This window comes from Lynx rufus, unplaced genomic scaffold, assembly GCF_022079265.1.
Source record: "Lynx rufus isolate CCGP_SWC_20201006 ecotype Redwood Valley unplaced genomic scaffold, mLynRuf1.p SCAF_4, whole genome shotgun sequence".
Lineage (NCBI taxonomy): Eukaryota > Metazoa > Chordata > Mammalia > Carnivora > Felidae > Lynx > Lynx rufus.
The window spans coordinates 154453685-154476714 of NW_025814856.1; the positions used below are offsets into that span (position 1 = coordinate 154453685).

Sequence of the window (23030 nt, forward strand, 5' to 3'; positions counted from 1 at the left end):
ATAAAACTCCCATTTTAATACATCCCTTCTTTCTATTCAGTATGAAACAGGCCAATAGAGCAAGAAGGCACATTAAATGGTTGGTGGAATCTGGGATGAGTCGTAAAATGTCCTGGTTCAGGCATCCACACTCGGTCCTTGGAAGACTGTTCCAGGGAGGTGAACTTTACTCAGGAAAGCAGAAATACACCTGTCAGGTGGCCTCCGCACCAATGCGTAACTAATACCCTTACACCAGCAACACAGAAAGAGTAAAAATGTCATCAGATGGTAAACAAAGGCCCATCCCTGTGGTCACTGAAGACACTTTGAAATCCACATTCTTATAGTTTTTACTGCAGTCAGAAGGAAATAAGGGGTAATCAGGTTCCTCCTGGGAACAAATAGTAATTTATGACCAATTTATAAACTTGATAAAATTATATTAGATATGCACAGACACAGCTGTGATTCTGGTTTTCCACTATATCAAACTGCTATCATCATCAAAATACATAAGGGTAACATCAAAGGTCCATGATGAGAAAACCAGTCAGTAACAGTGTTTGCGAAAATCTTGCTATGGAGGTGAGATCTTGATTAAGATGGTGGATTAAGGCACTATCACAGAATTGTTCATCTCCAACACCTATCAACAACGAACAAATAATAAAAGTAATAACCCAAATCAGTAAAAAAATTATTGCTAAAATTCATCAGCAGAAACCAAACAAGCAAAGAAAGGAACAGATTCATGCTATAAATGGAGGGAAGTAGTGGCCAGGAGAGAAAAAGGACTATGGCTGAATAATGACTAATAAAGTAAGAATAGCAATTCTTTTCTTTTTTCTTTTTGAGAGAGAGAGAGAGAGAGAGAGAGAGAGCGCGCGCGCCAGAGTGCAAGTGGGGAAAGCGCAGAGAGAGAGAGAGGGAGAGAGCATCTCAAACAGGTTCCACACCCGGGACAGAGCCCGAAGTGGGGCTCAGTCTCACAACTGTGAGATCATGACCTGAGCTGAAATAAAGAATCCAGTGCTTAACTGACTGAGCCACCCAGGCATCCCTCAATTCTTTTTTTTAAGTTCAAAGATGAGATGATACAACAACAGAATGAATGGAAATGAGGAACCAAAGAACTGAAGTAATTTGGTACCAAATTATGTGTGGAAATGATTTGAGGACCAAAACAAAGCCATTATGACTCTAAGAAATCAACTATCAGGGGAAATAACAGATATGGCTTAAAATCAAACCGATGCCACACAGAAAAGGCCCATGATAATTATAATGAAGGCAGAGAAACCAGGACAAAGTAGCTCAGGCAATTAGAGATAAAAGGATAGGTACAAAAAACAAAGATGAGCCAACACAAAGATAATTGGTATCTTTGACTTCAATAATTAGAGTAAGAAAATTATTTTTCAGATACAAAAGAAAGTTTCCCTGAAGTGAATGAAAGAACTGAATCTGAAGATAAAACAGCCACTGGTTATTTGGGGAGGGGGGGAGGGGGAATGATTCAGATAAACTGGCTGAGTGCCCAGAATTATTTACGCTTCCTGGCACGTAGGGTACATCCATCTGTTATCAGGAAAGGGGAAATTAAGACGGCCATGGATTTCTTCGCAGAACAATTCAAAAAGCATTAGGAGGAGAGAGAAGTAACAGATAGATGGCAGCAGTGAACAAGGTCATGTCAGAAAGTGAGATGAGAACTTTTCCTTTGGAAAACTCCAGACTAAGTCAAGCAGCTCCCACGGGTTTCCCTCTCCGGCCAGGTCCTCCTGTCCTCCGTAGGAGGCATCTCCTATGTCAGCCTCCCAGCTCCCCAGCCTGCTCAACACCAGTATATGGCATTTTACGTATCAGCCACCACCCTGACATCCTCCATTCAAGACCAGGGGCAGAGGGACTATTAGGAAGCTCTTGCAATGACGGTAAGAGACGACGGTGGCTCCAATCAAGGTAAGGCAGAGGACTCGAGAGGAACAATCTATAACAATGCAGCATGTTTAACTGACCCCAACTCCCTGTCCGCGCCCTTCGGCGTCTTGCCCTTAATGTCTCCCTGCTGGGGCATCTGGGTGGCTCAGTTGGTTAAGCATCCAACTTCAGCTCAGGTCACGATCTCCTAGTTTGTGGGTTCGAGTCCTGTGTCGAGCCCTGTGCTGACAGCCTGGAGCCTGCTTTGAATTCTGTCTCCCTCTCTGTCCCCCCCTTGCTCATGCTCTGTTTCTGTCTCTCAGAAATAAATAAATGTTAAAAAAAAAAAAAATGTTTCCCTGCTTCTGGTCTTGCCCTCTAACAAACCATTCTCCAGTCTAAAATGAGAGCAATCTGTCAAACAGGCACACCAAATCATGTCTTTAGCCTGCTCAAAACTCTTCAGTGCCCACCACTACCCTCAGGATAAGGTCTAGGCTCTATCCCATCAGCTTCTTGCTTTCTCTCTTCTGCCTCATGTCTCACCACTCTTACTTCTAGCTATTAGTCACCCAAAACTGATTTCATTGTTAAGAACATTTGGGGACAAAAATATAAACAGGTTTATTTCATTATAATTGACATACAATGAACTGCACATATTTACGTATATGAATTGATCAATTCTGCCATCTGTTTGTACCTGCAAACCATGCCCAACAAGATAATGAACATATCCATCACCACCCAAGTTTCCTGGTGACCCTCTGTAATCCCTCTGTCCCACACCCTTTCCTAAACCCAGCCCCTCCTTAGGCAACCACTGACCTGCTGTCACGACAGTTTGTATTTTCTAGAATTATATATAAACAGAATTATACAATACGCACTTTCTTGTTGTCAAGAGGGTGGCTTCTTTCCCTACCATTTTGTCATACATATAAATAACTCAATCCTTTTTATTAACGAGTAGTATTCCACTACATAAATACGGTACAATTTGTTTATCTCTTCACCTGTTGATGTGCATTTGAGTTGATTCCAGTTTGAGTCTATGACAAATAAAGTTGTCACAACGTACAAGTCTTTGCCTGGACATATGCTTTCATTTCTCTTCAGTAAATATTTCAGAATACAATGCCTGGGTCATAAGTTAGGTATAGGTTTAATTTTTTAAGAGACTGCCAAACTGTTTCTCAAAGTGGTTTTTCTTGGTTTACATTCCTAACAATAGTTTATAAGAGCTCCACTTGTTCATATTCTAACAAGTGTATAGGGGCGTCTCATTATGATTTACTGCATTTCACTAATAACTAATGAAACTGAACATCTCTCCATCTGCTGATTCTTTGTATTTGTCTGCTTATTTTCTGTATTTCTTTTTTGGTGACATCTGTGTTCAAAAACATTCCCATTTCTTACGGGATCATTTGATAATATGAATCTCGTTCAGTTTATTGAGATTAGACTTAGGGCCCAGGATACAGTCTATAATCTTGGTAAATGGTCCATGTACTCTTCTTAAATTTCAATTCCAGTGTAGTTAACATACAGTGTTGTATTAATTTCAGGTCTGCAATAAAGTGGTTCGAAAACTCTATAAATTACTCGGTACTCATAATGATAAGTGCACTTTTAAGTCTCCATCACCCATGTACTCTTGAAAATGTATACTCTTTTTGTTCTTCTTGGGTAGAGCATTTTATAAACGTCAATTAGTTCAAGCTGATAGTAAGTATTAATTTGAGAATTGTTCAAGTCTTCTCTACCTTAATGATTTTCTGTATACTCATTCTATCAATTATTGAAAGAGAAGTGTTGAAGTCTCTGCCTATAACTGCGGCTTCCTTTATTTCTGCATGCAGTTCTCCCAGTTTTTGCTTCATGTATTTTGATGCTCTATTACTAGGCACATAAACATTTAGGATTTTAGGTTTTCTTGATGAACTGACCAATGTATTATTTTGAAATGATCCTCTGTGTAATGTTCTTCACTATGATATGATTTTGGCGAATATTAATATAGCCACTCCAGTTTCTTGGGATTGGTGTTAACATGGTATATCTTTCTCCATACATTTGTTTTTCTTTCTCCATACTTTTAACCTATTTATGGCTTTATATTTGATGTACGTATCTTGTAGGCAACAGATAATTGGTTCTTACGTTTTAGCCTATCTGACAATCTCTGTCACGTAACAGGAATATTTAGACCATTCACATTTAATGTGATTATAGATAGGGCTAGATTTAAATCTACCATCTTGGTATCAGTTTTCTGTTTTTCCCATCTGTTCTTTGTTACCCTTTTTCCTCTTTTCCTGCTTTCTTTTGGACTGAGTAGTTTTTATCATTCCATTTTTACTCTTTTGTTGGTTATTAGCTATTATTTTGTTATTTTGTTTTTAGTGGCTGCTATAGAGTTTACGTTCTATATATTTCACTTATCAGCCTACCTTCACATACTATCATTCCACTTCGTGTATGGTATAAGAACATCAAACCAGTGCACTTCAATTTCTCCTCTTTTAGCCTTTGTGCTTTTTGCGTTTTCACACATTTTACTTCTATATATGTTATAAACCCTACAAAACACTGTTATCCTTGTTCTTTCAACAGCCAATTATCTTTTCAAAAGATTTAAATAATACAGAATTTTTTTAAATTACCCACATATTTACACTTCTGGTGTTTTTCATTCATCTATGTAGATCCAGATCTTTATCTGGTATCATATTACTTCTGCCTAAAGAAGTTTCTATGACAGGGGCACCTCGGTGGCTCAGTCGGTTAGGCGTCGACTTCAGCTCAGGTCACGATCTCACAGTTTTTGAGTTCAAGCCCCGCATCGGGCTCTGTGCTGACAGCTCAGAGCCTGGAGCCTACTTCAGATTCTGTGCCTCCTCTCTCTCTCTGCCCCTCCCATGCTCATTCTCCGTCTCTCAATAATAAATATTAAAAAAAAAAAAAAAAAGAATTTTCAATGACATTTCTTGTAATGCAAGCCTGCCAGTGATACATTCTTTCAGCTTTTATATGTGTGAAAGGTTTTTGAAAGATATTTTCAGTGGATAGAGAATACTAGGTTGACAGTTTTTTCCTTTAGTTCTTTAAAGATTTGTTTCACTGTCTTCTGGACAATGAGAATATTGTTGTCATCCTTACCTTTGTTCCACTGCATACAATGTGTCCTCTTTCTCTGGATGATTTTTAAATCTTTATCACTTAATTTAAGCAATTTCATTATATTTTTTGGCACAGTTTTCTTCGTGTTTCTTGTGCACAGGGGGTCATCAATTTTTGTAGATCTGCAGATTCATAGTTTCCATCAAATTTGAAAAACTTTTGGCCATTATTTATTTTTTCTAACTCTCCTTCTTTTCTTCTGAGACCTCCAATTACATGTATATTAGTCCACTTGAAGTTGTCCTCAGGTCATCAATGCTCTATTCATTTTTTCAGTCTACTTACTCTGTTGCATGTTGGCTTATTTTTTATTACTATGTATTTAAAATCATTAATCTTTTCTTCTTTAATATCTGATCTGCCACTAATCCCATAAGTATATATTTTATCTCAGACGTTATAGTTTTCATCTCTAAATTGATGTGCATCCTTTCATGTCCTCAATGCCTCTAATACATTCAATCTGTCCTCCAGCTTCTTAAACACATGGAACTTCATTATAATTATTCTTTTAAAATCCTTGTCTACTAGTTCTGTGTCATTTTCTTGCCTATTTGCTTAACTGGTTAGTTTTGGATTTTAGACATTATTAATTTTACCTTGTTGGATGTTATATACTTTTGTTTCCCTACAAATATTCTGGGGCTCTGTTCAGGTGCAGGTATTGTGTTTATGCTTTGTTAGGTAGAACTAGGGAAGCTTTAATCTGGGGTTCATTTTGCCCCACTACGGAGGCAAACCAATGATCCTTCTGAGTAATCTAACTGGCGCTCCATGAATTATGCAGCTTTCCACTCTAGAAAGAAAGGAACAGCTTGGGCTGTTGCAAGAAAATACCACAGATTGGGTGGCTTAAACAAAAGAAATTTATTTTCTCATAGGTCTGTAGGCTACAAAGTCCAAGATCAAGGTTCCAGCAGGGTTTATGTTGAGAGCTCTCTTTCTGCCTCACAGACAGCTCACCTTCTTGCTGTGTTCCCACATGATAGAGCACTCTGGTGTTTCTTCCTCTTCTCATGAGAGCACCAATTCTATCAGATCAGGGTTCCAACTTCTGACATCATTTATATATTTTTTATGTTTATTTTTGAGAGAGAGAAAGAGAGCAGGAGCAGGGGAGGGGCAGAGAGGGGAATCCGAAGCAGGTTCCAGGCTCCAAGCTATCAGCACAGAGCCTGACGTGGGGCTCGAACTCACGTACCGTGAGATCACAACCTGAGCCGAAGTTGGACACTTAAGTGACTGAGCCACCCAGGCACCCCCCACTTATGACCTCATTTAAAGCTAATCACCTTCTTAAAGACCCCAGCTCCAATACAGCCACATGAGGTTTTAGGCTTCAACATATGGATTTGGGGGCACACAATTCATCATATAATAGGAACTTATTTCTACATCTGTGTGAGCTCTGAGGACTATTCCCTTTAATTTTTTAGGCAGTTCTTTCCCTAGTCTTAGATAGTTTCATCATACCCTTAAACTGATGAGTACTCAGACGAAGACTCTTTGCAGATCTCTAGAATTCTCTCTCTGCTTTCTTGTACTCTCTATTGTGAAATGTAGCTACCTTTTCCTCCCCTGCCTCCAACTCTGTCTTTCTCAACTCAGAGAGACTACTGTGCTCTGCCTGAAGTCTCCCTCCCTGCACTGCAACCAGAAACTCTCTCAAGATATAAATTGGGACAGGGGCACCTGGGTGGCTCAGTCAGCTAAGTGTCCAGACTTCAGCTCAGCTTATGATCTCACAGTTCATGGGTTGTGCTGACAGCTCAGAGCCTGGAGCCTGCTTCGGATTCTGTGTCTCCCTCTCTCTCTGCCCCTCTCCTACTCATGCTGTCTCTCTCTCTTTCTCTCTCTCTCAAAAATAAATAAATATTAAAAAAAAAAAAGATATAAACTGGGACATGTGTAGAGCTCAGCTCATTTCTCAGCAATCCCTCCTTTGCTGCCTAATGCCCAGGGTTGTGAAAATCTTTCCTTTTCATTATTTTAGGTGTTTCTGGAAGCAAAGTAATCCAACCTTGTTCCTTCATCTTGTCCAGAAAAAGTTTGTACTGGACACTTACTTCTGTCTCCGCCATGCTTCCCTACTACAACCACTAATTAATCTTCAGTCTTCTACTTAGATCACATTTTATCTGGAAAATCCTTCTGAACACCTCACAGCTCAGGCAAGGGCTCCCTGGAGGTACTCTCCCCCTGCCAAGGGACCTATCATGCTGTGCTAGAATTACTGCCTCAACTGCCCACATGCCCCCTGCCATCATGCAGAAGCTGGAGTTGTGCGCTGTGCAACTGCTCTATCCCAACACCTAGCAGAACACCCCAACACAGCACAGATTTGTGCTCCACAAATCTACCTGAAGGAATAAACAAATGAAAGAAGCTCAGACAGCAGCTGAAGCCACATTCACCTTATCAGTGAGTTTGTTGTGCATCATCCATTTCCTTAAAGAAAGATTATAAACTACTAGTTATAACTATGAAGTATTTAATACTTACAGTTGTAACATTGAAAACAATAACAAGATGGAATGGTATTCCGCCCCCGCCCCCCACCACATGGTAGCAGGTAATGAAGAAAGTAATCTATTACTAACGGGGTACTGTGAACATTCAAACCGATTTCAGAGATAAAGATGCCTTTAACACATGTTCATTACCACCCAATTTTACCTTAATATGGGTAATGAAATCAGAGGACCCAGTATAAACACTCCTTGAGAAATTCAAATTGTGACTAATTAACTTCCCTCCAGAGTCAAATGCTTTAGTCCAATCACCCAATCTAAAATTAGCGGAAAACATATTAATGTCACATCTTTCAGTTTTACTTCTTCCCCATATTTTGAGAAGCCACATTTGAAAGGATTGATGGCATACAAAAAAAAAAAAAAAAAAAAAAAAAAAGGATGACAAAGGCAGATGAAATGCTGAAATGTCAAGTCCCAAGATGGAAACCTGATATTTGAAACGGTTGTCCTTGCCTGCCTGTGGGCTAGCTGCCTACAATCCCAGAGCCTCAAGGACCACTCCAGTCCCCGGGGGCCCTCCAAGAAGCCTAATTACCTGGTATGTTCTAAAATGCACCTTTTATAAAGACATCAACGAGAATATGCTTTGACAGTTACCCCACCTCCATTTCAGGACACTGAATGGAACCCAGGAAGAGACTCCCATAAAATACCAGTGTTGCATACAAACATAAAAGGATACTTCCCACATTGAGAATTAACTTAGGAGAGGGGCGCCTGGGTGGCTCAGTCGGTCTGGCTTCGGCTCAGGTCATGATCTCACCGTTCGTGGGTTCAAGCCCCGCGTCGGCCTCTGTGCTGACAACTCAGAGCCTGGAGCCTGCTTCAGATTCTGTGTCTCCCTCTCTCTCTGCCCCTGCCCTGCTCACACACTCTCTCTCTCTCTCCCTCCAAAATAAACAAACATTACAAAAAAAATTTTTTAAGAATTAACTTAGGAGAATAAAACAAAAACCGAGACCCCTCAGCCAAGCTTTAATTCTTATCAAATACAATCAGTATCATCGCAGTGATTCTGAAACTGAGGGAGGGAGGCCACAAAATTCCAACATATGACCCACACGAGAATTCTAGAAGGCCAGGACTTACGCTACAGGGGTTGCTGGCTGTCTGAGCAGGGCTGTAGAAGGACCCCCACTGGGTGGCTCGCCTCTCGTCCCGGGAAGGGGTGCTGTTCACAGGCAGGACAGCTGGGACCCCGGGGCCTGTGACTGCAGCACTGGCAGGCTGGCTGCTGGGGGCCACGAGGGCAAAAGCGTCATCCAGGAGGGAGTGCATGGTCTGGCGCGCCTCCTCGATGGACGGCTGAGGCGGGATGTACTGGGAGGCTGGGAAGGGCAGGCCCGGATACCTCCCCAGCTCAGCAGAGGACGGCGTCTGTACATCGGCCGGGAGATCGGGATCAGACTAGGGCAAGACAAAGAGCAAAGGGAACAAGGATCAGATGTGAGCTTATGTGGTGACGTGAAAACCACAGGGCCAAAATGGGATTTAACAATTTTCACTGACAGTGAGGAAAAGGTCACCCGTAAGAATTTTTTAAATGGCGGCTAATGGGTGGTGGTGGCAGGCGGAGCCTGAATCAGGATGGAAGGAAAAAGTGAAGATATTCAAAAATCACTTGTCCAGCAAAATTCAACCAACGAGCTGAAATGCACTTCAATACCTGCAAGTATGTGTTTTTATTAAATGTCCCGAAGCAGCCAAAAATGATGTCTCAGAGTCTTAGTTACTAAACTACCTAGTCAACTTTTCATAGACACCAAAGTCTAAAGCAGTCTATTGACTACAATAAGAAAAAGTAGCCCTACACACCCTCAAGAGAGTTCAAAGTCACCACCATATTACACCTGTGTGCATAAAAAATGTTGACACTGAGGTGCCTGCGTAGCTCAGTCTGTTAAGTGTCTGCCTCCTGATATCGGCTCAGGTCATGATCTCGTTCATGGTCTTGAGGCAGAGCTCCACGTGGGGCTCTGTGTTCATCATGGAGCCCGTGTGGGAGTCTCTCTCTGCCCCTCCCCCACGCACGCACACATACACGTGTGCACTCTCTCAAACTTTTAAAAATTTAATACTTATTGTAACTACTTGTTATAGTAAACAGAGAGTATTCAGAAACCACGTTTTAATTTTTAATTTTTTTAAGTGTATTTGTTTATTTTGAGGGGTGTAGGGAGGGTCAGAGAGAAAGGGAGAGAGTGAGAATCCCAAGAAGCTCTGACTGTCAGTGCAGAGCCCGATGCGGAGCCTGAACTCATAAACCCATGAGATCACGACCTGAGCCAAAATTAAGAGTCGGACGCTTAATCGACTGAGGTGCCCCCAGAAACCACATGTTTTTAAATGGAACTATCTCTGGATAACGTGAGTCATCAAGAAAGGTTTAAATATTATTCTATACAGGGGCACCTGGCTGGCTCAGTCAGTTAAGCACCTGACTCTTGATGTTGGTTCAGGTCATGATCCCAGGGTTGTGCTCTCTCAAAAATAAATATTAAAAAGAGGGGGGAGGGGCGCCTGGGTGGCTCAGTCGGTTAAGCATCCGACTTCGGCCCAGGTCACGATCTCGCGGTCTGTGAGTTCGAGCCCCGCGTCGGGCTCTGTGCTGACTGCTCAGAGCCTGGAGCCTGTTTCAGATTCTGTGTCTCCCTCTCTCTCTGACCCTCCCCCGTTCATGCTCTGTCTTTCTCTGTCTCAGAAATAAATAAGCGTTAAAAAAAAAAAAAAAAAGAGGGGGGAAAAAAAAAAGAAGGGCACCTAGGTGGCTCAGTTGGTTGAGTGTCTGACTTCGGCTCAGGTCATGATCTCGCAGTAAGTGGGCTCGAGCCCCACATCAGACTCTATGCTGACAGCTCAGAGCCTAGAGCCTGCTTCAGATTCTGTGTCTCCCTCTCTCTCTGCCCCTCCCCTGCTGGATCTCTCTCTCCCTCTCTCTCTCTCTCTCAAAAATAATTATTAAAAAAAAAACTTTTTAAAAAAAGCCTCTGTCCTGTCCAACAGATGATCCATTATTACTCATGCCAGCATCAAACATTTAAGGGCAGTCACTGCTTAACTCCAGACAGAAAACCACACTACAGACTGGCAAACCACAAACGGCCCACAGACCTGTTTTGCTTGGCCTGTGCAGTCTTAAAAAAATAAAGAGCTAATATTTTTTAAAACCTGAAGATTTAATATTAACACTCAGATTTGTGGATTCCCTTGGCAGAACCTGAAGCTGTGGCATCACCCGGCCCTTACTCCTCCGACAGAAACAACTGCTGTTGAGCAGTGGCTGGCTCTTGAGATGGATCCCTGGCTCTTCCCCTCCCAACAGCAGGGGGGTGGTCCCATGCTGTGTACGTGACACCTCGGTCTCTTTCTCTAAAACTGGGCTATCCCAGGAAAGGTTCCAGTAAGTGAGAGCTGTCCTCAAGGAATTGTAAGGATTCGGGCCCCAAGGGGTTCTCTGACGTATGACGAGCACTAGAAGAACTCTGTGTTCCTTTCCTTACGAGGCGGATAAAAGGTCCACAGGCAGGCCCTTCTCCCATTCTTGGATTTCTTGAAGAGCAGCAAGGGAAGACTGTGGTCAGTAGTGGGTCACCAGACTAACAGTTCATGGTGGAACAAAGGAAAAGGGTGTCTATAAACACATCCCACTGGCGAGTGAAAGGGTCTCTCCAAAGACAGAAGTGATGCTCCTGGTGGTGGTTCCAGGAAGTGACTAGTTACCTGTTGTTTACATGAAAGAAGGCAAGAAAGAAACAACAGGCCCAAAATGGAGTCGCTGCCCCCCCAGGAGTAAACCAAGACTTCACTGCATTTTCAGCCTCTTCCAGGAATGTGACCTTTAACCAGTCAATCTGGAAATTCCTGATCTGCACTAGTGAGGTAACAGGCGTGATAGACCACCCCCCCCTTCCCCCAGAGAAAGGTGACCTTGCCTGAAACAATTCGCTCTTTGTTAGAAAACTTCCTTTTCTGCCCCCTTCCATTTTGTACAGCTCCTCGGAGCTCCTTTCAACTCTCCGCGTCTGATGCTGTGGGATTCAAGAGCTGTTGAGTAAAGTCTATGAGATCTTCAAACTTACTCGGGTGAATCCTGCTTTATAGCGTTGTGTGGCAAGGAAGCGAGCATGTGGCCACACAAAAAACTGCAAGCCTGAACAGAGATTCCAACAGTTTAACTTTTACAGCAAAAAGTATGCTGTGAAGGAGGGACTCCTGAATCTTGCCAAGAAGGCAAAGAGCTACGGAGCCATGACGTTAGAGCTTCCCGTTCTTTCTTCTTCCGGTCTCCTCATTTTGCAGGCTACACTGCCAGCAACTTGCAGGCCAACAAGAGATCTTCATTTTTCTGTATCTCGACACCTGTAGGGTGTTTCACATAGAAGTGGTAGTCAATAATACAGGGGGAACCGTGGTCTATGGAAAGGAAGATTTATCCAGGATCCCTGCTGGAATTTGCATTCCACTCTCTTGAATCTCAGCCTGATAATTTCATTATTAGTCAATGTGTTTTCCTTCGGACAGGTACACATTCGCCTGTCATTCCTCAGAAATACATAGGAAGTTTTTACCTTCAGTCGTCAGACAGGATGTACTCTGGTGCCCATTTTGCAGTCTTCTGTAGGAATTCTAAGAGAGTGATCACACACCCTGGCTGGCCCAGGACAATGTCAGGGTACGCCTGCTGTCCCAGTATAATCATTAATAGAGACTCTTTTCACTCTCCCAAGTGCCAGGCTTGGATGATAAATTGTATCAGGGGTAGACAAACCTTTTCCGTAAAGGGCCAGACAGCAATTATCTTAGGCTCCGTGAGTCACAGAGACTTTGCTGCTCTGTTGTTTAACTCTAACACTGCAGCAGGAGCAGCCATAGAGAACACACAGATGAATGGTGCAAGGGCACAACAGTGTTCCAATAAAACTTTACAAAAACAAGTGGCTGGCTGGATTTGGCCTGAGGGCCATACCGTGCTGAGGCCTGAATTATAACGGTAACCCCAGTTGCCAAGAAATCTAGGACTATTCCTTTCACCCTAGGAGAAAAGAGCTCATAATGAGAAGACATTTTGAAGGTAGAGTGTAAAGTTTAAGAAAAAAACACATGAGTAGTATAATCTTCAAGATGAAATACTACCTAAGAAAAAATGAGTTCAAAAAAAAAGTGGGGGGGGATTATCTTTGAAAGCGTGTGTTTCAGAATTTTTATGGAATGGAAAAAGCCCATGTAAGAAAAATTTCATTTTAAGGAATCTCTGAAAAAATGAAGCCGGCTGACTGAGGCGGAGCCTTCCAGGGAAGGGCGGCTTTCCACCAGCTGAAGGAGGGGTCTCTGCTTTCCACTAAGAAAAAGAGCAGGAAGTACAAGGATGATCCGGTCACCCTGAAGGAGGCCTGATTTCGGATCACTGATGAAGACAAATGGAGAGAGCAAGAAGACGACAAAAGACTTCATGGCAACAGATGACGGGACTCAGGGCTACTTAAAAAAAGACGGGATGGGGCTGCGGATTCCCTCTGAGAGATGAGCCCTGGCTGCCTCGGGAAGTCAAGGGGTAAGAAAGATTGCACTCCCCCCCCCCACCACCTCTTCTATTTATCGGTTTCACGCATCAGGCCTGCAAGTCCCCGGTGAGACAAAAGCAAAAGTTCAAGTGACCATCCTGGGGAGCCCAGGGGACAGTCTTCTCCAGGTGAAGCCCAGACAGCCACCTGTCCACAGCACAAGAACACTACAAGAGCGCCACCTGCTGTATGAATTGCCAGCCCGGGCTCCCCTGTCTCAGGAATTCATCCACAGCTCATTCCATTCAGGAGCACAACCGTCTCAACCGGAGAACCTTGCAACCCCCTGGGATTGCACCAATCCTCACAAACAGGCACGGCCAGTCTTCAAAACACCAGAAATACAGTCAGTTGCCAAGGAAAAGTCTGGTTCTTTCGGACGATCATGATTTGATGCTATCTAGCCCCAACGTCAGTGTGGTGTTTGTCCTATCTCCATAGTCTTCATATCTTTCCAGGGTAGTTACTTGTCTAATTTAGGAGGCAATGGCTGGTTGCATAAATTCTGTCCAAAGTGATCATGTGCATCACAAACCCCTTTTCCAAGATGTGGGGTTTTTTTTGTTTTTGTTTTTTTTATTTTTATTATTATCTTTTTTTTTTTTTTTTTTTTGCTAATGTCTCTCTAAACAAGGATGCCTCTGTAAGTGCATCTCCGGAAGGAGGAAGGGGTCTTGTGCAATGAGCCAGGTTTGCACCCCGGCCCAAGGCTACTGGTGTCCTTCCCGCACTGCTGGAAGTCAGCCACATCTGGCTCTCCCTCCGTCTTGGGTTGTCTTTGTGTCACAGACCTTTGGGGAGGCTGGCACTTTCTTCCCTACTCAATGGGGTCTGTGTATGTGCGCCTTAATGCTATCAATGTCTGCCTTTAACACTTCAAGCAATTCTGTGTGTGCCCCTTTCCGTTTGAAGAAAAAAAAGTTTAATTCCGTATTTCTTAATTTCCATTAAGCTCTTTGTTCCATTAAAATTACACACACACACACACACACACACACACACACACACACACACACACAATACCTTCTTGCACTCTAGGAAGAGAAGGGATAGACAAAACCCTAAATACCCCTCCTATCACCAAGAAACCCAAACAATTCTATGACCGGGGGAAGGAAGAAAAAATTGTTTTCCAGTTAACTTCCAGGAGTACCCATCCTGAAGCATAAGAGAACAGGGCTTGTGTACAGAAAGGACAAACACCGGGTTACGTTTCCAGAGGGCTCACTTCGCAGCCTGCTGGGCTCTGTGACTCAAGTCTCCTCTCAGAGGAGCAGCCTACCAGTTCCCTCACTCCACATGTCTCATGGCCCTGAGTGTCAGTCATCGGCAGCAACACCACACAGGGCAGCAGCCACTAGCGGTCACTCTCCGAAGAGCCACCCCACCCCGGCTCCGGAAGCGAGAGTCAGCGTTACGTACTGGGCAACCAATGTAGGCAGAGTTGTGGACACCGGGGGGCCTCTTGTAAGTGCCATCGCTGTCTGTGGTGATGAGTCTGTCCTTCTCAGCATCTCCGGGACAGCCGTTGACCTGGTGTTTTCGGCGTGGTTTAGGAGATCGTTTTATCCTGGAACTGCGGGAGGGGGTGGGGGCAGGAAGGAGGTTATCTTCATAGGAAATAATCCTTCCTACCAGTAGCTTATCCACTAAACACAAAGTATTTTCCAAGCATCTGGGATATGGTGGCCACTGTGGTAAACCCCCCATAGGATACAAATATGTAAGACATAGTCTCTGCTATGAGGAAGCCACAGTCTACCTGAGCATATTAAATGCATGCAACAACAGAGAATAATATAAGGTAATATATAACCGTGACTTTTTCCGGACTTTCAGAAAAGGGCAAGATCAGTGTGAGCTACCAGTATCATGGCTGGCTATACAGCACCTGAACTAGGTCTTGAAGAGCAAGTAGGATCTGCAGAAGGGGAGGAGTGTGGGGAGAAATGCGAAGCAGATGAATGTATGGCGGGCAACAGCAGGCCCATCTAAGGGAGAGACAGTTCTGTCTACACTGCTGGATGGTGGAAAGTAGCCGGAATGGGGAGGCAGGGCGCCTCCTGTTACAGGGCAGGTTCCATGCGGCAGGGAACCAAAGCCGTTACAGGTATTGGGCACAGCAAGACCAACCAGAGCAGCGATTACAGCACACACACGCGCCTTAGGGGCAGGGGTCCGGAAGGCCAAGAGACCAAGACTCGGAGGACAGCTATGGGAAAAGAAATGCACCTGCACCTGGCACAGACGGGTGCCCACGTGAAGGAGGTGAAGGTACTGGAGGTAAGGGTGGGATGGGAGAGGAGGGAGATTCCCCAGTGAGAGAGACTCGAGCAGAGCCATCTGAGAAAGAGAAGGTGACTGCCATGTCCAACTAGCTGAATTCAGGGAGGCAGAAAAAACCCAGGGCCAGGGTTCTGAGGCCCCTGGAGGAGCAGCTGGGGGAGCATGAGAAGAGGCCCAGCAGGAGCAAGGCCGACAGCGCCTCCACAGGCAACCCTTGGGGGGTGCCCCCGCCCCCTCTGCGGACGCCCACCTCTTCCTGGGCTCTATGAACACTGAGGGCACGCTGGCCGTGGGGTCCAGGATCTTGTCGATCTGCATCTGCGCCCTGCGGTATACGCGGTGCCGCTCACGCGTGTCGCCCGAGGACAGGTCGTCCACCACCGGGAACTCGTAGTGGCCACGGCGCTTGGCGCGGAGCCGGATCTTGTTCCGATGGTGCTCGATCTCGGACTTGTGCCGCAGGGCCGTCTGGATCTGCATGGCCGAGGGGAGAGAAATGAGTCACATGGAATGTTCCTGAAGGTTCCTGCCACCCACACGGAGACAGCATCTGGGGGAAGGCCTTTCTTTTCCCCAGACCCGTGTCCAGGCCCCAAAGGGACAGGCACTCCCACGCGGGGGCATACATACCTATGTATCAAGCACTACATTTTAAAAAGAGAGTTTAAAAAAAAAAAAAAAGATGTATGCTATCAAGTTGTGAGGCCACAGGCCTGGTGAGCACATTCCCTTCTTTCTTTCCACCAGTTGGAAAATCCACTTAAAGGAGGATTTACCCGTAGCAGGTACAGAGGCGTGCAGACAGCTCTAGGTTAGGACTGGGGCTGAGCCAGGCCAGGACTCGGTAAGAAGAGACAACACACACCATCCTAAACCCGGGACACACGTTCTTGTCACATTCTTAGCAAGAAGCCAATGAGGGCTAGAGAGGGAAAACTCTAGGAACTCTTGATGGGACTTCAGTAAGATGATCTACTTCAAGGATCACCTTTAAAGTGGGCAGGGGGTTTCCACCACACCAATTGCTTATGACTCCATCCTGGCAGAACTCACAACAGTAGCAGGTATTTGTTAGGGGCAGGAAATGCACAGCATGAAGCTATGTGCAGTCCAAAATGGCTCAGGCCAGGTCAAACCTTTCAAGTTCAAGGTAACAGTGACTTGGCCTGGCCTTCTGCTTCCCCAAATCTTACCAACTCACTCTTCCAGGATTCACTGGAAGGTGATTTTACTACGCCTTCCTAGATCCTTGGGATCAGAGTGGATCTATCTGGGATCACCCCCCAATTCAAAGGTTCATTAGGAAAACCGATAGGACTTAGCATTTAGTCCCATTTAATACAGCAAAAGGACGCAAACTAAAATAAGCACAGGGTATGTGGGGTGAAATCTGGAGGAAACAAAGCACAAGCTTCTAAGAGGCCTTTCCCAGGGGAGTCACACTAAATATGCTTAATTCCTCCGGCAATGAGTTTTGACAACACATGTGAAATGTTGTCCACCAAGGAAGCCCATCAGAGATGCAGTGCCCAGGATAGGTACTGGAGGCTGGTCCAACAGGCACCCTCTGCCTAGCGTGTACCAGAGTCCCAGAAGGAAAAGAGATGTTCAAATAAGTCATAACGTTTGCAAAAACGGTCTGGGCACAGTGAACCACTCTGTTCTGGGAATGGCAGGAGCCTTTCTGACACGTAAGTTCCTCAACATCAGCCAAGGGCCAAAACAGGACTCTTGAAGGATAGCAGTCTCATGTTTGCCACGTGAACTCTCTGCACAACGGCCAGTGTGCGAAACGGTGTCCTTGAATGGTATCTGATCTAAAAAAGCGGAGCATAAAACTTAAAATTAAGCATACTTCTTAGCAGCTCCGACCTTCAACACTGCAATTTTCACTTGTTGGTAAGCACTGACCAAATCAGAATGTGGGGTTTTTGTTTTTTTTTTTTTTAATGTAAATGTACTTTTCAATATGAGCAAATACCTCTTTGTTAATTTTGTTGGTTTCTGCCACCCGGTCGGCCAGTACGGTGTGCTGAACTGGAGGTCCTGGTATCGGCTGCATGGCGATCAGCTGTATCTTACTGGGAACCCGCCGGCTGGCCTCTGAGGACCGGGAGAGCCTGTCCACGTGCTCAAAGATGGAGGCTGACGAGTGCTGCTCGTTCCCTGAACTGGGCGGCGGCGGCCCTGGAGCAGAAGGAAAAGCAAAAGCATAAATAAAGCCATCCCAAAGAAACAGCAAATAATCAATCGTGACGCTGCATGGTGTCAAAACTTGCCATGTTTCGTCTAACGGCATCTCAAAGTCTTCAGGAAGGAAAGAGAGAGGACAGGAGCTGCTTAGTCAGTCACTAAGCAACTTGCACAACTTTTAGAGGAACATTGAAAGCAGCTCTGAACTTCCGCTATCAGTTGGAATGATAAAAATTTAGCCACCAGGGCTATTATACTGATAGAAAAACAAGAGAATAGGGAACAGTGGACATGCAGGTATGTGCTGGTTAACAATGAACACATCTGGAAAATTACAGAAAAGTTATGAAAGAAATTGAAGAAGACACACAAAAAATTGGAAAAACATTCCATGCTCCTGGACTGGAAGAACAAATATTGTCAAAATGTTGGTATTACCCAAAGCAATCTACATATTCAGTGCAATCCCTATCAAAATAACACCAGCATTCTTCACAGAGCTAGAACAAACAATCCTAAAATTTGTATGGAACCAGAAAAGACCCTGAAAAGCCAAAACAATCCTGCAAAAGAAAACCAAAGCTGGAGGAATCACAATCCTGGACTTCAAAATATATTACAAAGTTATAACCATCAAGACAGTATGGTACTGGCACAAGAAAAGACACTCAGCCCAGTGGAACAGAATAGAGAACCCAGAAATGGACACACAAACATATGGCCAACTAATCTTTGACAAAGCAATAAAGAATATCCAATGGGATAAAGACAGTCTCTTTAGCAAGTGGTGCTGGGAAAACTGGACAGTGACAACCAGAAGAATGAACCTGCACCACTTTCTTACACCATACACAAAAATAAACTCAAAATGGATGAAAGACCTAAACATAAGAAAGGAAGCCATCAAAATCCTAGAGAAGAAAGCAGGTAAAAATCTCTTTGACCTTGGCGGCAGCAACTTCTTACTCAACACTCCCTCCCTCAGAGACAAGGGAAACAAAAGCAAAAATGAACTACTGGGACCTCATCAAATAAAAAGCTTCTGCACTGCGAAGGAAACAATCAGCAAAACTAAAAGGCAACCGACAGAATGGGAGAAGATATTTGAAAATGACACATCAGATAAAGAGTTAGTTTCCAAAATCTATAAAGAACTTATCAAACTCAATACTCAAAACACAAATAATCCAGTGAAGAAATGGGCAAAAGACATGAATAGACACTTCTCCAAAGACGACATCCAGATGGCCAACCGACACATGAAAAAATGCTCAACATCACTCATCATCAGGGAAATACAAGTCAGAACCACAATGAGATACCACCTCACACCTGTCAGAATGGCTAACATTAACAACTCAGTCAACAACAGACGTTGGCAAGGATGCGGAGAAAGAGAATCTCTTTTGCATTGTTGGTGGGAATGCAAGCTGGTGCAGCCACTCTAGAGAACAGTATGGAGGTTCTTCAAAATGTTAAAAATAGAACTACCCTACGACCCAGCAATTGCACTACTAGGTATTTATCCAAGGGATACAGGTATGCTGTTTCAAAGGGGCACAGGTATCCCAATGTTTATCGCAGCACTATCAACAACAGCCAAAGTATGGAAAGAGCCCAAATGTCCATCAACAGATGAATAAAGAAGATGTGGTATATATACACAATGGAGTATTACTTGGCAACTAAAAAGAATGAAATCCTGTGGCGCCTGGGTGGCTCAATTGGTTAAGCCATCTGACTCTTGGTTTTGGCTCAGGTCACGATCTCATGGTTTGTGAGTTCAAGCCCCACAATGGGCTCTGTGCTGACAGGGCAGAGCCTGCTTGGGATTCTCTCTTTCCCTCTCTCTCTGCACCCCCCGACTCGCTCTGTCTCTCTCGCAAAAATAAATCAATAAACAAAAGAAAAAAATGAAATTTTGCCATTTGTAACTATATGGATGAACTAGAGGGTATTATGATAAACAAATTACTCAGAGAAAGACAAATATCATATGACTTCACTCATATGAGGAATTTAAGACACAAAACAAATGAACAAAAGGGAAGCAAAACTAATATAAGAACAGGGAGGAGGACAAAACATAAGAGATTCTTAAATATAGAGAACTGAAGGTTGCTGGAGGGGTTGTGGGTGGAGGGATGGGCTAAATGGGTAAGGGGCATTAAAGGAAGATACTTGTTGGGATGAGCACTGGCTTTTATACATACAGGATGAATCACTGGAATCTATTCCTGAAATCATTATTACGGTATATGCTAACTAACTTGGATGTAAATTTTAAAAAATAAAAATAAAGGGGCGCCTGGGTGGCTCAGTCAGTTAAGTGTCCGACTTCGACTCAGGTCATGATCTCATGGTTTGTGAGTTCGAGCCCCGCATTGGGCTCTGTGCTGACAGCTCAGAGCCTGGAGCCTGTTTCAGATTCTGCCCCTCCCCTGCTCACGCTCTGTCTCTATCTCAAAAATAAGTAAAACATTAAAAAAAAATTTTTTTAATAAAAATAAAAATAAAAATAAAAAAGAATTCTCACGGCAAAGAAAAAATAAAAATAACGAACACATCTAGTCTTTCAGTTCTGACACACAAAGAAAACTAAGTTGAAGAGCCACAAAAAGAAAAAGCTGCTGCCGACAGGGTATTTTTCCCACTTAAAAAAATAGGAGTGGTACCCTTAAAAAAGGGGGACACTGCATGGCATGCATATCTTACTACATTGAACTTTAAAAATTTTTTTTAACGTTTATTCATTTTCTTTGATAGAGCATGAGTGGGGGAGGGGCAGAGAGAGAGGGAGACACAGAATCTGAAACAGGCTCCAGGCTCTGAACTGACAGCACAGAGCCCGACGTGGGGCTCGAACTCAGGGACCGTGAGATCGTGACCTGAGCTGAAGTTGAGACACTCAACGGACTGAGCCACCCAGGCGCCCCAACATTGAACTTTCCAGAAAAGTAACCAGAACTTCAAAAGAGAGGGGTGCCCCGGTGGCTCAGTCAGTTAAGTGTCCAACTTAAGCTTGGTCATGGTCTCATGGTTCATGAGTTCGAGCCCCGTGTCCGGCTCTGTGCTGACAGCTCAGAGCCTGGAGCCTGGTTCAGATTGTGTGTCTTCCTCTCTCTCTGCCCCTCCCTCACTCACACTGTCTCTGTCTCTCAAAAATGAATAAGCGTTAAAAAAAATTAAAAAGAAAACAGAGACCGGACCTTAGTAGAATGGGTGATTTTCTCCAATTTCTTGCATTTTCTCTAGTGGGGATTTTCTCTAATGCATATGACTTTGGTAGTAGATATAATCCCAATAAACTTTACTTTTCAAAAGGCAAAGAGAAAGAGAGAGATGCAGAAGGGATGAAGAGATGGAAAGAGCTTGATAGAGGTACTTAGATACACTCCCTCTGCTAAGCCACAGTTGTCCCCTGAACACTCTGGACAGTGCTTTACAATACACGACCAAGAGGTCACAAGAAGGAGCAAGAGCGTGTGGAATCTGTTTTAATGCACGCACATCAGTGGTGTGTATGTCTTTGTATTTCATCTCAATTTGAATTATATCCCACACGATTAGAAATGATTTATAGAACTGTGAATGAATGACGCCTCTCTAGCAAGGGAGCATCGTTACCTGGATTCGGGCTATTCTCGGGCTTTCCTTCCCTGCCCTGGGCCCAGAGGGAGCCTATTTGTGCAACACAAGCACAGCCGGCACAACCATTCATCCTGTGGCAGCTACTCAAATTGCAGGCACAAAGCCTAAAAGGGGGTAATTAGCTTCGCCAGACAGGCTAGCCTTGCTAACCCAAACTTTGACAGTAACAGCAAATGTCACAAAGGGGAACCCTTTAAGCTACTGACACTTAAAGATGAGACGCTTTCCTCCAGAAGGGTTGACAGACCGGGGCACACAGATGACAAAGGAAGATCACCATTCCCCGACTTCCGCGCTGTCTTCCTGCCTGGGTACCTCCGAGCTGCAAGCCTATGCCTAGCTCCTGTCGGTGCCCTGTTCCAGTCCCCAGCTGTGGTCACAATTTGGCACAATTCACCAACTGCAACCAGACAATATATGTATGTGTATGTATCTGTAATGGGGATATACTTTTTTAAGTTTATTTATTTGGGGGAGGGGTGGGGAGGGTTAGAGAGAGAGAGAGGGAAAGTGAGAGAACCCCAAGGAGGCTCCAAACCATCAGTGTTGAGCTCGATGTGGGGCTCAGACTCATGAACTGTGACGTCATGACCTGAACCGAAGTTGGATGTTTAACCAACTGAGCCACCCGGGCGCCCCATAACTTGGTTATTTTTATGTTTGCTATATATTGTACAAATAAAAACTACATGGACAATAATGACCAATGGAAGGTACAACTGGATACACAGAGATTAATCTGCATGAATATACCTTAAGGTAATAGGAGACTTTGGATTAAAACCCATTTATATTCAAATAGAAAACCAAAAAACCTGTAATGATAGAAATTAGAGTATAGGAAGATGTAGACAAAGCAGAATGACAGGGGAAAGAACTACATGAAGTACTGAAATGGTGAAGCTATAAAACATTTTTAAAGAATATTAATTTCATTATCTGCAGGTAAATACAAAGTACACAATCGCTAAGGCCCATGGCCCCCATTAGTATCCTGGGAGGCAGGGATCACATTTCTCTCTTCCTCTTCCTCCCATTCTAGCACCTCACCCGCCACAGGCACTAAGCACAGATATGCTGAATGCAGGACTAATCAACCAGTCACTTCAACTAAGTTTATAAAATTTTACCCCAGAAAGGCATCTGGGAATCTGCTTCAATGAAAAGAATTCTAATCTGTGAATTTAGTCATTCTATGAATGAGTGCTCCACAATTCCTTGACAAACTTTGATGTGATAGGCAGTCAAAACAGTTGCCCTGCAATCTCCCCCAAATTATTCATTTGCTTTGCAAACTCCGTAGCAACGCCAAAGGAGGTATCGGCTTAGCTCCAACTGAAACTTCTAGAAGTCCATTCTACAATTCAGAACTTGTGGAATTCTCATGAACGAAGTGCCAACTACTTAAAAATCACATCTTTGGGGCGCCTGGGTGGCTCAGTCGGTTGACCGTCTGACTTCAGCTCAGGTCATGATCTCGCAGTCTGTGAGTTCAAGCCCCGCATCAGGCTCTGTGCTGACAGCTCAGAGCCTGGAGCCTGTTTCAGATTCTGTGTCTCCCTCTCTCTCCGCCCCTCCCTGACTCATGCTCTCTCTCTGTCTCAGAAATAAACATTAAAAAAAAATTTTTTTTTTAAATCACATCCTTGCACGCACATGTTTCGCAGTCCTTACCTACTCAGTGGATTCCCGATGACAGAGGAGGAAGGATACAACA

General features: G+C 44.0%; 1 protein-coding gene across 1 annotated transcript in view; it reads right to left on the bottom strand.

Annotated features, from left to right (window-relative positions):
• KIAA1549 (KIAA1549 ortholog) overlaps positions 1-23030 on the bottom strand; it is a 147825-nt gene that overhangs the window by 23339 nt on the left and 101456 nt on the right. Inside the window, exons 14-17 of the mRNA XM_047095257.1 lie at positions 17451-17656; positions 15720-15943; positions 14606-14759; positions 8712-9029 (exon numbers count right to left, since the gene is read on the bottom strand). Of these exons, the coding sequence (XP_046951213.1) occupies positions 8712-9029; positions 14606-14759; positions 15720-15943; positions 17451-17656 (902 nt within the window). The remainder of the gene's footprint in view (positions 1-8711; positions 9030-14605; positions 14760-15719; positions 15944-17450; positions 17657-23030) is intronic.